This window comes from Juglans regia, chromosome 13 (genome assembly GCF_001411555.2).
Source record: "Juglans regia cultivar Chandler chromosome 13, Walnut 2.0, whole genome shotgun sequence".
NCBI lineage: Eukaryota > Viridiplantae > Streptophyta > Magnoliopsida > Fagales > Juglandaceae > Juglans > Juglans regia.
Genome location: NC_049913.1, coordinates 8,593,717 through 8,613,303, shown reverse-complemented (window position 1 = coordinate 8,613,303; position 19,587 = coordinate 8,593,717). Strand labels below are relative to the sequence as shown.

The following is a 19,587-nucleotide window of genomic DNA, read 5'->3' as shown; positions in this document are numbered from 1 at the left end:
TTGGGAAAAATATTATATTAATGAAAATCAGAAAAAAAAGAATTATATTATGATGTGACGTAATATATATATTTATATATATGTATATATTATTGCATGCAAATGTAAAAACACTATTAATCTTCTATTGCTTATAAGGAACCGATAATCACAAATTCACAATAAGTACTAGAGGCTGTCATTTTATAACAACTCTATTGAATATTAGGTAAAGTGTAATTAATAAAAATATATATGGTGAGCGACTAAAACGTACATCTAGCTACGGCGTAAATAACATGATGATAAATAATAGACTTAATCTTATCATGATTTAAATATATAAAACCCAAGATCCTACAATTGCAAAATTATTTTATTAGTAGCCGAGTTTCTTGATCTTAAAAAATAAATTTATAAATTGACATAGTTTGATAAAGTATATTAAATTATAAAGTCACTTTTAATATATAATAGATCTAATAAATTACGTAAAATTATATCAATTTATAAACTTATTTTTATATAATTTTTTTATATATATAATAACGAAATAGTAGATAAATAATTCGAATAAATTCCTTTCGCAAAAAGAAAACAAAGTACCATTTACTTATTGGACACGAAAAATTATGCACACACTCTACTTCTACTAGCACATCATGTATCATTAGTCAATCAATTTAATGCCATAAAATAAAATAAAAAACTAAAAAAAGTTTGCCTGGAAATTCAGAATAATTATAAGGCAATTTTGTATTACCTGACAACTGATAGATAATCCTTTGGAAATATTTAGGAAACGAGCCGTATAAGATAATCTATTTGAGGTAGAGAGGAGAGAGGATGCATTTGTCTTTTCACAAGGAGGAAGAGAGGGATTCTCCGTCTCCGAACGATGTGTACTGAAAACTTTTTCCCATGAGAGACAAGAAGATTTGGGGAAATCTTGAGATGGGGCATGATTTGAAGGTGGCATTTTTGTCAGCTACCATAAATCCGATGTGGGGTGCCCGTCGTTTTGGGGGCAGGTAGGTCCCCGACCTTTATTCCCTTCACCCAACCCCTCCATCTAGGTCACAATTATCTATTTATTCACCAATCTATCCCTCCCTAATCGACCATTTCAAAAATTTATATCATTAGTTTTTGCAAATTGTGATGCCAAATGCCAATGGCTACAGTCACTTTTATTTATGAAAAACATCCCATGCATTTGTCAATGTCAAGGACCCCCAACCCCATATTCCCATCCCAATCTCCATGAATTTTCTCCTTTTTTTATTTATCACCACCATCACATTAAAATAATTAAGGCTTCGTTTGGAATCACAACTCATCTCAACTCATCATTACAACTTTTTTAAATCCCAACACAAAATATAATAAACAATTCAACTTTTTCAAATCCTAAAATAATAATAATAATAATAATAATAATAATATTCTAACAATATTTTATTATCTCAACTCAACTCAACTCACTTCAACATCCAAACGCAACCTAATTGTCAAAAGAAGTTTTTTTTTTTTCAAAAAAAAAAATTAGAAATTGGAATAATTTTGGGGAAATCAATGAGGAACAGCTCTACTACTTTTGCACTATTTTTTATGATGACTTTTAACAGTTAATTAGTTCAATAGAGAGAGCAGCCGCAGGCATTTTTATGTTTTAACCAACGAAAGCGTTGGAGGGAGAGAAAGGCCAAAGAAGAGAGATGGTTCCCCCTCATATGAGCACCTTCAAAGGGTATATTTGTATATTCACACATGCCGTTTAAAGGCACCGGTAAACTCCAGCTGTAAGCATATGGCATAAGGACCCTACAGGCTACAACCATGCACCCCATTAGCGGGTAACATCGAAATGACGATTATATCCATCATCTTTTTCCCCAAAAACAAAAAAACAAAAAACAAAAAACGACTAAAGATCAAATTACATTTCTTTATATAATCTTAGACAAGTGAATTAATTCTCCTTATAGCATTTCTTTTATTCGAATAAATATTTTGAACAATACTATATATTCAATAAATATTATAAGATCCAGAGATTTTATACTGTCCTAAAATTTGAACAGTAACTTCATATGCCCATATCTGCCTCCACCTATTATTTTAAAAAGAGTAATGTTAGATACAAGTTTCAAATAGATAAATTTTATATAAATTTTTTGTAAAATAATGAATCTCACTAATAAAGAATAACTTTTTGTAACACATGACTAAGATCTAATTACATTTCATAGACCCTCTTAACATTCTGAGCAATTAATTTGTTAAATATTTAATAAATATTATAGGATCTATCCATTTTAACTCACTATGAAATATGAATAGTAATTAAATAAAGATTAAAAATTTATCTGAATTGCGTACTCAAACGGCGCTTTTAAAAGGTAAAACAAATTACTTGTTTTTGTGTTAAAAAAATGTTGTCTTTTGGCAAGGAAGGAAAATAAAATTAATACTAGAAGAGAGAGAGAGAGCTCCGGTGATTCCCACACACAACACAAAGGTCGAAGACCACTAGGCTTGTTTTTTAGAAGTATTCGGGTTTGGGTTTCGTTTGCATAAGAAACTCCAACCTCTTTCGTGGACACCCAAATGAAACTCTCTAGACGTTTGTTAAAATAGCGTCAAAGGAAAGGAGTTTGAGTCTCGTTTACGCCAAATGGGTCGTCCTATTCCCTTCCTTCTTCTCCTTCTCCTGCTCTTACCTTTTTTCTCTCAACACCCATTACTATAAAAGAAACACACCACCACTCTTCCCTCTCAAACACAACCCCCCCACCCCACCACGATCCTTTCTTTATTGCCCCTGTATCTCTCCTTTTTTTTTTTTTTCCCTTCTTTTTCCCGTTGATTTCCTTTCTTGTTATTCCACATATATATGCATATCTTCATCAAAAAGGGGCTATATTTAAGAGGTCTGCATGAGTTGCTTGCTTGCTTGAGTTGTAGCCAGCTAGCTAGCTCAGTTGTTTAAGGCGGGTTCTGGGGACAAAGGGCCTGAGTTTGTTTTCAAAATAGCAAGCTGAGCTGAGCTTTTGGGTTTGAGGGAGGTATATAAAAATAAGATAAGATGGAGAAGCTCAACTTTGTTAAGAATGGTGTTCTGAGACTGCCTCCTGGATTTCGTTTCCATCCCACAGATGAAGAGCTTGTTGTTCAATACTTGAAGCGCAAGGTTTTGTCCTGCCCCTTGCCTGCCTCCATCATCCCCGAAGTTGATGTCTGCAAGTATGACCCTTGGGATTTGCCAGGTTGGTTTACATGATACACACAATTTATCAAAACTTTTGCAGCCGCAATTCTTTCTTTTACTTTTTGAAGGGGGCAGGGGGGGGGTTGCAGTTGTGTAAGTTTTATAAAATATTTAACGAATCGCAAAAAAACATGACTGCAAAACAAAATCAATGCCTTCCAAACTTTTTAGGATTAGCGGTTTCTTTCGTTTGTATTTTTTTCCCAATTTTTCTGATTCACGAAGCTTCTTGGGGTTCAGGTGATTTGGAGCAAGAGAGGTACTTCTTCAGCACTAGGGAAGCCAAGTATCCCAATGGGAACCGATCCAACAGAGCCACCGGCGCCGGTTACTGGAAGGCCACTGGAATCGACAAGCAAATTGTAACTTCAAGGGGCAACCAAGTTGTGGGGATGAAGAAAACTCTGGTTTTTTATAGAGGAAAGCCTCCACGCGGCTCTAGAACTGATTGGATCATGCATGAATACCGCTTTGTTAATGCTGAAACCACAGCCGCCAATGCCCCACAAAAGAAGAACTCAACCGAGGTGAGTTCTTATTTCTATTACATTTTTCCCAATTCAGAACACCAAATCTATGCAAATTTCAACAAACCCACGTCAAAAAAACATGCCCAAATTATGCTCCGTAAACTACCAGCATTGGCCATGTAGATTATCCTAATTTTTTTAGTAAAGGTAACGATTTTATCTCAATCTTCTGCAGAGCCTTGCGGTTCCAATGGACAATTGGGTTCTGTGCCGCATATTTTTGAAGAAAAGAAGCTCTAAAAACGAAGACGAAAACGTACAATTCGGGAACGACAAAGCTGCCCGGAAACTCGGGGTTACAAGGCCTGTTTTCTATGACTTCATGACAAAGGACAAGACGGACTTGAATCTTGCCCCTGCTTCATCCTCTTCTGGCTCAAGCGGAGTCACAGAGGTCTCGTCCAACGAGTCAGATCATGATCACGAAGAAAGCAGTAGTTGCAATAGTCTTCCGTTTTTTAGAAGAAAACCATAACAAAGCTATGTAATCTTCTTAGGCGTTCTTAATCTGTACCAGTAATTGGGCATCTGATTCCCTAATCAGAATAACCATCTCTGAAATCCGATCTTGGGTCATGAAGTTTCGTGTCTCTTGTATGTTACTATCGCCATTTTCAGTAGAGTAACCAAGAAACAATCAAACCGGCATCAACTTGTCATTGGCAATATGGTTACTATGTAGTGAAATTCCAAAAGTTTCAACAATATTGCGGTGTTCTGATCTTATTTGCATTTGAACAAAGTTTCTCACGAACACATTATAAACTGACATTGTTAAAGCACACCATGCAAAGGTACACCTCTTTATCGAAAGGCAAATGAATTTTGAGTATAATTGTATGAGAGAGTAAAGAAAGACGGAAAGAGGGAGGAAATTAAGAGAGGGAAAGGGAAGGCATATGCATGTATTGTAATGATAACTTTGTCAAAAGAGAACCAATTCTTGGGAGCACAAGAATGAGAACATGATCTTTGTTAGATCAGCTTCGCACGTGGTTCCATTCTCCCTTTAGGAAAGGCAAAACCTCTTTAAAGATCAAATTCCCAAACCCTTTGTGTCGAAATAGACCGAATCTCCAAAAAATATGAGTCGGTCTCCAAAGTCCAATAATATCGCGTCCTTCATAAATATACCAATCTATTTCTTTGGAAAAATGGCCGACTCTTGTTCACAGAAACAGACGTCCTGATCTAAATTCACACAATTTTATAGATGCTCTCCAATCTGGGTAATTGAAAAATGGCTGATTCTTGTTCTTGTTCTTGTTCAAAGACACAGACATCATGAAAGCTATTTTCCACAACATTTGTTGCGTTTGTCTTGCTCTTATACCAGTACAAGGAACCAGCAGAGTAGGTAAATTGCTGCTGTGGGGAATCAAAATTAACTAAAAATTTGAATCTACAAGACCAGTAGGTGAAAATTAATAGACTAGAAAATATGAGATGGGGGGGTCCCAGCTGGCTTTGAAAACTAATCCAATGGCGTTGGATTCTTTCAAGTACATGAATCTTTGCACCTTCCTGTAAGTTTGCGTAAACAATGGTACAACATGGTAAGCAATCAAAGACAGGGCATTGGTCCGCACCCTCAGAGAAGTATAGGATCATACAAAGCATATGATTTTTTTAAGATTCCCGATTTGGTGAATGTCATGTGGACCCAATTCTGCTATCGTTTTCGTTATTGAATTTTTGGGACAATAAACAGCCAATATCTGCATGGCATAGAGATTCTCCATCTTCCAGCCATATATACTGCAACTTTGACCTGAATTAACTGTGTAAAATACTGGTGTTGAGAATGAAAGGGGGGAGAATGAGGTAAGAGAAGACGAGGAGAGTGAATTCTAAATCCAATTCAATGCTTGCAAGTAACCTAGCTAGGTATTTATAAATTACTATCATCAAATTTTCTTGAGAACATGCACTTCACCCACGAAACCCCAAAATATATATATTTTTTAATTTCTTCGTGAAGTAATGCCCTTAACATTTCTTAATATAAAAAAAAAACTAAAATTAAGTACATATTGTCGTGGACGTGTCACGCATGCATGGGCCATTAGCCGGCTATAGTTGACTCACCCAATCATCAGTATATAAATTAGGGTGAAAATACAAGATGATCATCCCATACTTATTAATCTATCAATGTAGGTCCAAATAAATTAAATCAATAATAATAAAGATAATTAATTCAGGCAATTTGTAAAATATGGTGGGACAAAGGGTGGAAGTTAGGTTGTCCCCGCACTCAAACAAGGATGATATCATTGTGAAAAATAGGTTAAAAGGGAAGGACACAAACCCCAAAAGAGAGTGCCAAGTGGACAGCGGGCAGACGAAGGACGGCATGTAGGAAAGGAAACCTTGTCAGTTTGATTAGTTTTGTATTATCGAGCTCATTGAGTTGTTTTCCTATTAATTATATGACATAACAGGGAAAGAGTGATTAAAATTTTGAATAAGATAAGGAAAAATATTGCCGACCAGAGGTCCAGAGTTTCTTTGTGACAGTGCTATAGAGAATCCATCTAAGGCTGTTGGAGTTCTTCACGTCACCCTTTTCTATATAAAATTTCATTTTCGTGACAGACCCAAGACGTGAGAGAGAGAGAGAGAGAGAGAGAGAGTTGAGTTGTGGCTTGCTGACTGGGGGCTACATATTTTGTCAATCACGTGGGCAGCCCGTCATGGGAGACCACACACTCGCAGGATCAACTTTAGTAGGCTCACCTGATTAGGTCAATCACATAAAAGAAACCCCTACCTGTGTAGAAATGGGTGATGACAATGTGGGGTCAGTATCAAAGATGGGCAGTTTTGACATCTTCTGTAAACATTTTTGCCTTACAGGCATGGAACTGAAGGGAAAAAGAAAGCCAATGAATTATCAATTATGTTGACCGGTTCCCAAAGCCAACCTACTTTTTTATATGTGGTTTTGTTTGCACAAAATCAATATTTTTATTATTAAAAAAAAAAAAAAAAAAACAACCTTGCTTAGTATCTCTGCAACAAAGACATCTCCATTTTTTTAACCACATTAATTCCAAATTTCCATTAATATGGTCTGATCAAATATGAATATATAAGGTTGTGGGCCATGATTGTAATTGAAGGTTTCACTCTCTCCCTCTACACCAACCAGATGGGTATGCCTGTCAATCTTAATCATCCATTTCATACAGCTGAAAGGTATCCAAAGACTTACAAAATTAAAAGAATCTCTCTCTCTCAGTCTCTCTCAAATGAGAATTATGAACTAAACATATGAGTGGCAAGAAACCAAGATTAGGGTAATCCATTATTATTTATTATTTTATTATTATTATTTAATATTCTATAATTATTTTTTCACTATTAGTCATATAATATCTGAAATCATCTCATTAACTAAAAGCAACTTAAAGTCTCATTTGTTTTGACAGATGATATGAATTGAGATTAAAATTAAAATTGAAAATATTTTTTTTAATATTATTTTTATTTTAGAATTTGAAAAAATTGAATTGTTTATTTTATTTTATGTGAAAATTTTAAAAAAAATTATAATAATTAGATAAAATAAAATAAAAATAATTGTAAAAAGAAACTAGGACTAAAAGTAATAGCTAGAACTCGGGCCAAAAAATCCAAAAACCAATAAATTGTCCCAACAGTGGAAATAAATGGGCGGGGGAAAATGTTAAATGATGTTGGGACAGCTGCCTCCCGAGGTGGTGGGGTGGGTGCCCCCACATACACACACTGAGCCCGAAGGATTAGATCTAATTTAGAACTCTGAGCTCAGGAACAGTTGGATGCATGGACGGCAACAACCTGCATTATTGTGGGGTTGTGATTTCTTGCCCTATTCGCTATATTTGTAAATAGCTAATTTCCGAGGAAACGCAAACAAATGAAACAAAAGAAGTGGCAACATGCACAAACATGTCAAAATTCTCAAGCTGCGGAAGTCACATTTTATGCTTAATGACAAAAGTACACATTAGACGAACATACGAACAACTTATTTTCTAGGAAGGGCCCACACGTGAGAACGTCATGTGAGAGAGTTGCGTGTAAAAGGGCAAACTTCCCCAAGAGTGGCAAAACGATTTCCCTTGAAATAATTACTGTACATATTACTGCTATATACAATAATTCTTGACAATTAAAAGTTATTTATATTCAGATATTTTGGATGTGAAAATCAGTCACCTGGGTAATATAGAAGGGGAGTAGGGAGGGGTTTTTCAACCTTTCTTTCGGTGGTTTTCGTATCTAAATGTCTATCTATCCAACCACATTTTTCTTCAACAAACAACAAAAAGGACCACCTCTTCGTACAAGTATTATCCTTTCTATGACCATTGATTAAGATTCCCCGTGAGAGAAATTATAAAAATCTCATCAGCCCTTCAGCTGGGGAGGGGACGTTTTCCTCACTAGTTAAAGGCCAGCAGAAACGTCTATGAAACATCTAGGCTTTGCACGGGGCACGAAACCTCTAAATTCAAACAATCACGTGGAAGCAAAGTTACATTACAAATGAGTAATTGACACCGAAGAATATACTTCCACTGTCAAAAACCAGCAGTTTGACTTGTAAGATCATGGTCAAAATGATCACATTTAAAGGCTAGTTTGGATAGTGAAATGAAAAGATATGAAATAGTTTTAGATGAGATGAATAAAATATTATTATTATTTTGAGATTTGAAAATTTTGAATTGTTTATTATATTTTGTATAAAAATTTGAGAAAATTGTAATGATGAGATTGGTTAAATGTTTTTGTATCCAAACAAGACCTAGTCTTCCCACCAATCTTACACTTGGCTCCCGAACTGAAAATGTGATTCATTTGTGATTTACACAGTAAGAAAGGGCTTCTACAGCTCTCAGTATCTCACTCATGATCATTGACACACAAATATCGGGTATGCACTATGCAGCTAGACAGATACAAAACTGGTAAATCTCAAATCTTTTAGGCCCACCGTTGACAATGAAGTTTTAGATATTGTTATTGACCATCTGACGTTCGTTAAGAAGTTGCCAAGCCAAAGATCATACAACAACTAAAGTTCATAGTGTGATCAAAAGTAAGTAATAACCATGAAATTATATTATAGAGACATGACTGTATAAAGTTTAATATTATGGAGTGATCAAAATGGCAGTCACTCAATAACTAATATTATAGAGTGATCAAAACGGCGGTCATCATTAATATCCAGCTAAAGTTTCATGCTACACTTCAAATGAAAAGAAAAACTGCACTATGAAGCCAAGAATCACAAAACTACTCCTTTCAGGCTTTCCTAGTGTTCTTATTCATTTTGTCAACTGACTTAGCTGCTCCTGATGTCTTTCTCACTAGCTATTTCAGTACCAGCCCCTGAAGTTTTTGAAGGAGGTGGTTCAGAACATGCCCTCAGGACAGCCTCATTCTGAAGGACAGAAAAAAAGTCATCTCTGAGACTTTAGGTGTTGACAATGTCCAACTACCCGTCCCTAAATACAATCGGGACCTTAGGTGTTCAACCCATTACTTGAACACCACCCTAAAAAAACAACCATGTTGGCTGCCTTTATTCATGAGCAAAGTCAAGATGCAACTCAACTACAATCAACATCATAATTTTTTTTTATAGGAAAAATGAAATTTTATTGATAAAAGAAAATATGTGTAGCCCAAGTACAAATGAAGTATAAAAGGAGAACACCTAGATACAAGTTAGTAACTAGTAATGGATACTACAATCAACACCATAATTAAGAGTTGCAAAGACAATATATGCACATGAATGGCATTATATAAAATTATTAGATTATTCATTCATTCAATAATTATGGAAAAGTATCGGGCCAGTAACACTTTTAATAATCTCGTACATAAGTTTGTTGGAGACAAAAATTTAAGTGCTAGCAAAAATGCAAAGGTGACAATTTAGCATGCACTTACCTCTCAGATGAGGTACTCATTTATACAAAATGAGTCCTTTTTTATAAGTACCACTCAGATGAGTCTTTTTTCTTTTTTTTTTTCAGTACCTCTCAGATGAGTCTTTAAATTGTTTGTACAAATCGGGTGGCAAATACAGATAAATTTGAGCTGGACTGCACTCTGGCATATTCGAATTCATAGACCAGGCACTTCAGTTGGTGGATTTTAATTCACAAACTTAGGATGTCACGTTGATGCTAAGCAGCTAGCAATGGCAGAAAAGGCTTTCTTATGTATATCATGTTAAATCAGATGAGCGGCACACAATAGTTTTGTCTACCCAGCATCATTTTAAATCAGATGAATCATTTTTAAATCAGATGAGCGGCACACAATAGTTTTGTCTACCCAGATCATTTTCTTATGTATATCATGCTAAATCAGATGAGTCATTTTCATAAGTACCTCTCAGATGGGAGTCTTTAAATTGTAAGTTCTTGTTTTGTACAAATCGGATGGCAAATACAGATAAATTTGAGCTGGACTGCACTCTGGCATATTCGAATTCATAGACCAGGCACTTCAGTTGGTGGATTTTAATTCACAAACTTAGGATGCCACATTGATGCTAAGCAGCTAGCAATGGCAGAAAAGGCTTTCTTATGTATATCATGTTAAATCAGATGAGCGGCGGCACACAATAGTTTTGTCTACCCACCAGCATCATTTGTCCCCATTGATATGATCAAGTTCCATAGTAATCAAAACAATTTCATTTATGCTTGCATCAGACAGTTTTTTTTATAGAGAGCATCCAAAAAAGTTTAAATTATTGTACGCATCAAACGCCAAAGTAATGAAAACAATTGCATGTATGGCCGTTAAATTCTCCAAAGAGGGTTAAATTAACCAAGGTACTTGAGCAGGGGAGGTTGACCTACACCAACTAAGGCCCATAACGGTGACAGAAACTTAATGGAGACCACCTAACATTAATCCAACCCAGCTTATAACAAATATGCAACCGTAAATCTATCCAAGAAAAGTATCACAAACTGGCAATAAAAGCGAAAGCTAATTTTGTTTTCTCCCTAAGATGTTAGTGAGCCTCTTTAACATTTGTTTCCAATGTTTAAACCCATCTACGTATGGCCTTCCCCTACTAATCCCTTAACTAAAGTAACACTAATCTAAATTCCCAAAATCCACCTTCTTACCACTTTCAAGGATAGAGATACCTACAATATCTATTTAAAAAAGTTCGATGTTCCCGATGCAATATTTAGTACAGTCCATTTGTATATGGCCTTATTTTTTTTATATATGCAAAGTCAGTTCAATTCATAAAAGGAGCAATAGAAGGTCATTATTTTTCATTTAGATAAATTCACACCACATCCTATAGATTATATCAGTAAAAGAGTGGAACTTTCATCTAACAGCCAAACTCCAACACCGCCGACCCCATTTACCTCTTTAGTGCACCAGCCCCCCCATAAGCTTCCATATTTACAATCAATTACAAGTTTCCATAAGGCTTCTGTCTCCGTGTTATACTTCCATAGCCACTTCCCAAGCAGAGCCCGATTAAATGTTCTTAGATTTTTTATACCCAAACTACCTGACGAGAGTGGTCTACACACCTTATCCCAACTGATCAGATAGAATTTGAATTCATCTCCTATCCTACTCCATAAGAAATCACGATACAGTTTATCAATCCTAGCAGCTACCCTCGCAGGCAATTGGAACAAAGATAAAAAGTACATAGGTAAGTTAGAAAGGGTACTCTTGATGAGAGTCAACCGGCCACCTTTCGACAAGTACAATCTTTTCCATCCTGCCAGTTTCCTTTCTATCTTCTCGATGACTGGATCCCATATAGATGAGGCCCTTGCAGCAGCCCCCAATGGCAATCCTAAATAGGTCCTGGGAAGAGAAGCTACCTTGCACCCAAGAATACTAGCTAGCTACCTTGTGTTGCTCACGTTCCCCACCGACACTAGCTCTGACTTGTCAAAGTTAACTTTTAGGCCAAATGCTGCTTTAAAACATAATAACAATGCCTTCAATGCCCTCAACTGGTCACGATCTGCCTCATAGAATAGGAGTGTATCATCTGCAAAAAGTAAATGAGATAAAGTAATAATGCCCCTGTTGGGATCACCAATCGGAAATCCAGCCATAAACCCATGCGTAACCGCCGCCGATATCATCCTACTCAAGGCCTCCATAATGATAACAAAAAGAAGTGGAGACAACGAATCTCCCTACCTTAAGCCGCGAGAACTACTGAAAAAACCTGTAGGACAACCATTTATCAATATCGAAAATCTAGCCGTAGTAATGCACCAACTCATCCAAGAGCACCACCTAGCCCCAAAACCGCACCTCCCCAACCAGTACAAGAGGAAATTCCAATTTACATGATCATATGCCTTCTCCATATCTAGTTTGCAAATAATCCCTGTGGAACCAGCCTTTAATCTGCTATCCAAACTTTCGTTCGCTATGAGGACTGAGTCCAAGATTTGTCGCCCCTTAACAAATGCATTTTGTGGCTTCGTGATGATCTTGCCCAAAACCACCCCCAATCTGTTAACAAGAACTTTGGAAATAATTTTAACCCCATTCACAAGACTAATGGGTTGAAAATCCTTAACCTCCAGCGCTCCAATCTTCTTCGGAATCAACGCAATAAAAGTAGCATTTAAGCATTTCTCAAACTTTCCAATCGAGGATACTTCCCTAAATACATTCATTATGTCTACTTTCACCACCTCCCAACAAGCTTGGAAGAAGCCCATTGAGAAACCATCTGGACCTGGGGCTTTATCATTAACCATACGTCGCACTACCTCATACACTTCCTCGTCTTCAAAAGGCCTCTCCAACCAAGAGGCTTCCTGAGGCTCAATAGTGTCAAAGGCGAGACCATCCAACTTTGGTCTCCATTCCTCGTGTTCTGTAAGCAGTTTTTCATAGAAATCCACCACATGATCACTAATGACAGGGGCCTCCATGCACTCTATACCATTAATATTCAGCATTTCAATAGTATTAGTTCTTCTATGAGAGTTAGCAACTCTATGAAAGAACTTTGTGCTCCGGTCACCTTCTTTCAGCCACAATGCTCTTAACTTTTGACACCAAGAAATCTCCTCTAAGGATAGTAGTTTTTCTAGTTCTGTAACCAACTCTGTCTTGCGCAATAATTCTTCTGGTAACAGGGCTCTATCCTCAAGAATCTGCTCAAACTGCTGCAACTCCTCCACCATAAGCTTCTTTCTCTCTCCTATATCTCCAAAGGATTGTGAATTCCAAAGCTTAAGATCATTTTTCAAAACTTTTAACTTACAGGCTAAGATGTATGAGGGGTTGCCGAAAAACTGGTAAGAAGACCACCATTGCCTAACCTTATCCACAAAACCTTCACTTTTCAGTCACATGTTTTCACACTTGAAATAACAGCGGCCACATCGAATGCTACCACAGTCCAACAAGATAGGAAAATGATCCGAGCAAAGACGTGGCAGTCTCTTTTGGGACACCTCCGAATAATGCACATCCCACTATGGTGAGATTAAAAATTTGTCCAGTCGGGACCAAGTCTGATTATTCGACCAAGTAAAGGAGCCCCCCAATAGAGGAATATCTAGCAAGTTCAAGTCAAAAATACAATCTGAGAACTCTGTCATAGCTGGGCATATCCTACTTTCACTATAACGTTCACTAGGAAATCTGATGACATTAAAATCCCCTCCTATACACCAAGGAAGCTCCCACCAGCTATATAACCCAGCAAGTTCCTCCCATAATAAGCGTCTATCGTTGTCTATATTAGGACCACATACACCCGCAAAACCCCACACAAAATTATCTGCCACACTCTTAAAAGAGCATGCCACTGTATACTCCCCCACAAACTCCTCCAATTTCTCAACAACTTTTTTATCCCACATCACTAGAATTCCACCCGAAACCCCATTCGATGCAAGAAAGACCCAATCTCATAGGTACAACTCCAAGCACTTCGAATTAATCTTCTAGAAACACTTTTCAGCTTAGTTTCTTGTAAACATACAATGTCCGCCCTCCACTCTAGCAACAAATTTTTTATATGAAGTCACTTATTCGCCTCATTTAACCCACGAACGTTCCAAGACACAATTTTTGGCTTCATAAAGGATATGCAAGCCCCTTCCCTTTTGATCTTTCATGACTCGAGCTTCCTTCATAATTCAATGACCACTTTAGGCGCTTAAGCTCCTGCTGTTTTTTTGATCTAGCTTTCTTTGACTGTGTATGACCCTCATCAATGGCAATAAGTAAAGCCAAAAACTGCTCTTCATAACCCACACAATCCATACCTATCCAGTGATGCATATCTTTTACCTTTTGAAGCATCCAATCCGACACATTCGATTCATTTGGTAGCAAATGGTTCAACGAAATAGGCTCCCCTTCACTGGAAGCCCACTGCATATTAGGAATCACCCCCCTATCTTCCTTCTCAAATAAGTTTCTACCCTCCCATTCAACCACAGCATTACTAACGGGAAACTGAGTCTCAAGAACCCTTTCTACCTCACAATCAATTCCCTGAGAAAGCCCATCATCATCGCCCACATCCTCCCCTGCCCCCTTAAACTCTGGAACAACATAACTCAGTTCATGGCACGGTAAAGCTTCTGAGCAGATCTCTAGATGATCCTCGAGTTGTAGATGGGCCTCCGACTGAGAAGGTGACCTTTCCAACATGATCATCGGCGTTTTCTGGCTACCTGAAGTTGCAGCGGAGTCGCACAGTGGCGGGAACTCCACCCCCTCCATCGCAGGCCTCTCCTCACCGGAAGAAATCTCACAACACCGAGCTTCCACCAAAGGCGAAGGAGGCATCGGCGTTTCTGTTGCATCGACGTCCTTCGAAACTGGTCTCAGCAATCCAGTTTCCATGCATTGTAATTCAACTAGACCAAATTCCGGCAGTTTAGCCTCCGTCGGTGGAATTGTTGCCTTCGCCAGGGCCACCTGAGTCTTTGCCGACACTGGTGGCTGAAGCCCCCCTGTCGATGGGCCTGAGGCAGACGCAACCCGTCTCCTCCAAACGGGTCTCTTTTTTACCTGTGTCCCCGATAGAGAGGCCCACCACGAGGGCCCGACCCTAGATTTCCTTTTCCTGAGGTCTGCTTTAGTTGCATGGGCCCCTTTGTTTCCTGACCCAACACCATAGCCTGCTTCCCATCCCTTTGGCCCACGCCCACTTCCACTAAAACTTCCTCTTGAACGCACCATTTTAGCATATTGATATTAGATTGCAAAAACTCTACGTGTCTCTGCATCTCCATAACAGCCCGAAGGAAATTTTCCTCATTAAGACCGACTTCCCCTGCCATCCCTCTCCAACCTCTGAGCTCCTACCGAAACAACATCACCTACAGAAGCAACACCACCTCCAGACTGCAGCGGCGCTTCTCCACTAATTCTAACATGTTGTTGGGATGGGTCCAAGACCTTTGGTTTTTTTAGCGCATCCAGGCATGAACTAAATTGGTGTTGGATGGATATATGGTGTGGGGAAGAGGCCCTAAAGGATGCATTTCCAGCAGTTTTCCAAGTGGCATGCAACCAGGAAGCCTCAATAGAGGATCTTATGATTCTATCAGGAAACCAAGTGCAGTGGAATGTCACGTTTAGTAAAGAGGCACAAGACTGGGAAGTGGATATCTTTGAGGCTTTTTTCAGTTTGGTTTATTCTGTAAAGCCAGACAGATAACAAGCTGATAAGATGTGGTGGACTCTTGTGGGTAAGGGCATTTTCTCAGTTCGATCATACTATAAGTCCCTTTCAAAACCCGTTAATATTTCGTTCCCATGGAGGAGACTTTGGCGAAATAAGGCGCCCCCGAAAGCAATTTTCTTTACATGGACAGCAGCGTGGGGGAAGATTCTGACTACCGACAATTTGAGGAAGCGTCGGATAGTTATAGTAGACTGGTGTTGCATGTGCAAGAAATCTGGCGAGTCAGTGGAACATCTCTTACTACATTGCGAGATAGCTAGAGCCTTGTGGATGGAAGTCTTTAGCCGGATAGAGTTATCTTTTGTTATGCCTGAAACTGTGATAGATCTACTGGCCAGTTGGTCATTCCCAAGAGGAGTCCAACAAATCAAGGCGGTGTGGAAAATGATCCCGATCTGTATTATGTGGTGTATATGGCAAGAATGCAATGATTGGACTTTTGAAAACAAGGAGCGGTCTTCGGAGGAACTTAGAACCCTATTTTTCCGTACTTTATGCTTATGGGCCATTGCTCTAGACTTTAATGGCCTGAATTTTCATGACTTTTTAGTTTCTCTTACTTTGACCTAGATAGGTCTTTTCTCTTGTATATCATCTTGTGTACTTGGGTTTTGCCCATCTCTATTTATATATATCGATTACTTATAAAAAAAAAAAAAAAAAACAGTACAAAACACATGATGTAATATAAAAACAAACACTGATTTTCTTTGATAGTTCCACTAAGATGAAGCAACACTTATGGCATATGTTATTCCTTTATATCATTAAACTTGTGGCACAAGATTTCTAAAAAGACTATCTGCAAACCACTACATCTACAACAGTAAGGAATCCACGAATTTGAAACTAGTGTTCACAATTTCCTGGTTTCTTTTTCTAGTTCCTAATTTGTAACTAGGTGTAATCTTTTGTATACTTCCTGTATTCTTGGACTATGCCTATTTACTTGATTCAATAAAATTTCATTTCTTACTAATCAAAATAAAAAAGTTATTCAATCCACGAATTCACAACCATGACATTTTGTGTTAGAAAAATATTCCTACTTGCCATATTAAAAAGAATTAACCTAGCTCTTGAAAACCTTATATGTATGTGAGCAATATTTTTCTTCATCTGCTTGTTTTGCAGTATGACATTTATTTTATTTTATTTTTTATAAGTAGTATGACATTTAAGTTTTTAACTCTCCATCAGTCTTCCCTCATCTTTATGCCTTCAAATATTAACGATCCACGTTATTTTCACACTATCCCACATCGACATACTTGTTTCAGAAATGAAAGCGGAATTGTTCTATATTTCCAATTATTTTTTGTTAAGTAAAAATTATGATTTTAAAAAGTGCAAAAGAAGCACACAGGAAGAATACAAAAGATACGCCTATCTAAGAGAAGATTAAGATACAAGAAATTTATGTAGATTTAGCCCATTAAATTCTATTAAAGTATAGTGAAACATATTTATATTTCCAAATTCCACACTATACACAATTCTACGAGTTCTAAACTCTGAAGCTGTCTGACTTCTACTTCTAAGTAAATTTGGAATAGGACATGGCTAGAAAATTGAATGGAACAATATATTTAATCGTTAAAAGTATCACAGCTGACATAATCACAAATTGCAACGTTCTGCCTGATTTTTTTTCTCATATGAGATGAGTAAAAATGAATAAAATATTATTAGAAGTTTTATTTTTATTTTGAGATTTGAAAAAATTTGAATTGTTTATTTTATTTTGTGTGGTAATTAGTAAAAGTTGAAATGATTAAATGAAATGATATGAGTTGAGAAGTGTTGTGAAAATAAATGAAGCTTTATACACGCGCGAAATATTTCTAACAAATATCAGAGATAGCACCCAAAGAAAATGAAGAAAGCATATGAACAAGTTAAATAAGCAACAGAAAAATGTTCAAGCATCAGACCATAAACTCTTACTTGAATCAGAACAATAAAGCCCTAATACAATTTGGAGAGGGAGTACTACCTGCCAAACGCGGAGGAGGCGCTTCTTGGCGTTGGCTTTGCGAGTAGGGGTGAGCTTAATTCGCTTCCAAACCAGACCTCCAGAGTTGTGCTTCTTCACTATCTCCATCACCCTCGTCCCCCAGAACGCACCCCCCATCGGCCTTCCACTCTCTCTGACAGAGTCTGACTCTCTCTCTGTCTCTCCGTCTGGCCGAGTCACACTCAAAACTCTAGTTTCAAGTTTCAACCAAGTGTAACAACAAAAGCGGCACCGTTTCCAGGTTTAGACTATTGCTGGGCTAAACCATGTCATGATGCGTTTGACGGGCCCAGATATCAGTGGGCTTCAATAGATCTGAATAGGGCTTAATAATGGGGCCGGGTATGAGATTTCTAATGGAATTAGAAGTGTATGCTCTTTGTTCATAGAAAAATGCTATTTACAACTGGCCGTGCAATCATCGGGTAGTCACCACATCACAATGAAACGGTTTGTTTTAGTTGAAGTTTGCAGTAGACGGAGAGATGAAAACAATTCGATAATGGCTAGGTGACTCAACAAACTTCTTCATTTCTCAAAACAGAACTCTACTCTCACCCTCAGCTCAACGGCCAGGTTTGGATGACGGCGGCTTGCTGCAACCCATCACTCAATGTCGACTTCCTCATTCGATGGCTTTCGTTCTTCAAATCAAAAAAACCCGTCACTCTAAGCTGGCTAGGTCACTAGTATCCTTGTAATTCCTTTTGAAGAAACCTTGGAACGAGCATGATTTTCAAAGACTCTGAGGTTGTTTGGTCATTTGTGATTTTGGATTGGGACCGGAAATGTTGTGATTTGGGTTTGATTTTCTGTGTCATTCCTAGTGCCGTAAAACATGAACTTCTTGCATAATCAAAAAGAAAATAAATTCAATCCACCAACATAATCATTTAATTTTATACAAATTTACCTTCTTTTACTTTTTGAGTCAATTTTTATAAAATTGAATTTATTTTTATTTAAATTATATGATTACGTTGATTGATTTAATTTATTTTCTTCTAAGAAGTTCATATTCTTAAATTTTTAATCCAAATTTAAATAGCTAAAAATGAAAAAAAAAAATTAAAAAAAAAAACTGAATAGTAAAATAAAAGTAAAAAAAGTGTAAGAGGATCGTTATCTAATGCAGTGTGACTATCACACAAGGAGGATCAAAATTATCTTTTTCCAGCATTCCAATGTACGGCTGGTTTTGTTGCTTTCAATGTATTACGTACATGCAGTCAGCATGATGACTACCTTTGTCACAGATCCATATTTTATAGTTGTATCCCTTCGGTGTTCGATCGGTCCATCCTTCGATTTTATTATAAATAGAGCAATCCCCTTCCCCTCACTCCACGATATATATATATATACGCTAGCTGATCTTCTTATACATGGTTAGCGTTCTCTCTGTGTTTGTGTCTCAGTATTAATGTCTGTGCATGTGTTTACAGTGATTCTGAGTGAGTGAAACTGAACCCAAGTCTGAGAGAGAGAATGATCAGCAACGATGAACGTGTGATGTGCATGAAAAAGAGAAGGAAGATGAAGGATTTTAGGCGCATATTAGCATGGCACCATCAAAACTTTGAGAAGGGGGTGATGGTGCCACGCTGTATGCGTCTAAAATCGCATGCTTAAAGAGGCCGGCATGCATGCATGCATTTACATATATATATGTGTGTGTGTGTGACTGACTATATTGAAAATATTGTCGATCGTTTGAATTGGGATGATGCAGCATGCAATATGGAAATTCTTGCAACAAGCTAGCTAGAGAAGAAGGATATCGTTGCTGCATGCCGGGTATCTTAAACTAATTCTTCATCCTAAATTAAGAGTTAATAGGCATATGTTTCTCGTCTCAAAACAGATCAGATGATGATGATATATTTTTAAAAAATAAAACATTATACAGTTACATGCATTCTTATGATATTATATATTCTTGTTAATGACACGATAATTTTATGATCACTGAATCAGAATATCGTCATTTCATTAAATAATTGATTTTTTCTATTTAATTTTATTGCATTTTTAAATTTTACATAATCGT

At 37.3% G+C, this 19,587-nt stretch overlaps 2 protein-coding genes across 2 annotated transcripts; one reads left to right on the top strand and one right to left on the bottom strand.

Moving 5' to 3' along the window:
• Positions 1-2,562: 2,562 nt before the first annotated feature.
• On the top strand, positions 2,563-4,498 carry LOC108984364 (NAC domain-containing protein 83-like). Its single transcript, XM_018956292.2, has 3 exons — positions 2,563-3,248; positions 3,491-3,777; positions 3,956-4,498. Exons 1-3 carry the CDS (start codon positions 3,068-3,070, stop codon positions 4,253-4,255), a joined length of 768 nt encoding a protein of 255 aa, XP_018811837.1. The 5' UTR covers positions 2,563-3,067; the 3' UTR covers positions 4,256-4,498.
• Positions 4,499-8,876: 4,378 nt separating this feature from the next.
• LOC108980286 lies at positions 8,877-17,743 on the bottom strand. Its single transcript, XM_018951150.2, has 2 exons — positions 17,517-17,743; positions 8,877-9,220 (listed from the first exon to the last, which is right to left on the bottom strand). The coding sequence occupies exons 1-2, from the start codon at positions 17,652-17,654 to the stop codon at positions 9,122-9,124; spliced, it is 237 nt and encodes a 78-aa protein (XP_018806695.2). The 5' UTR covers positions 17,655-17,743; the 3' UTR covers positions 8,877-9,121.
• Positions 17,744-19,587: the final 1,844 nt, after the last annotated feature.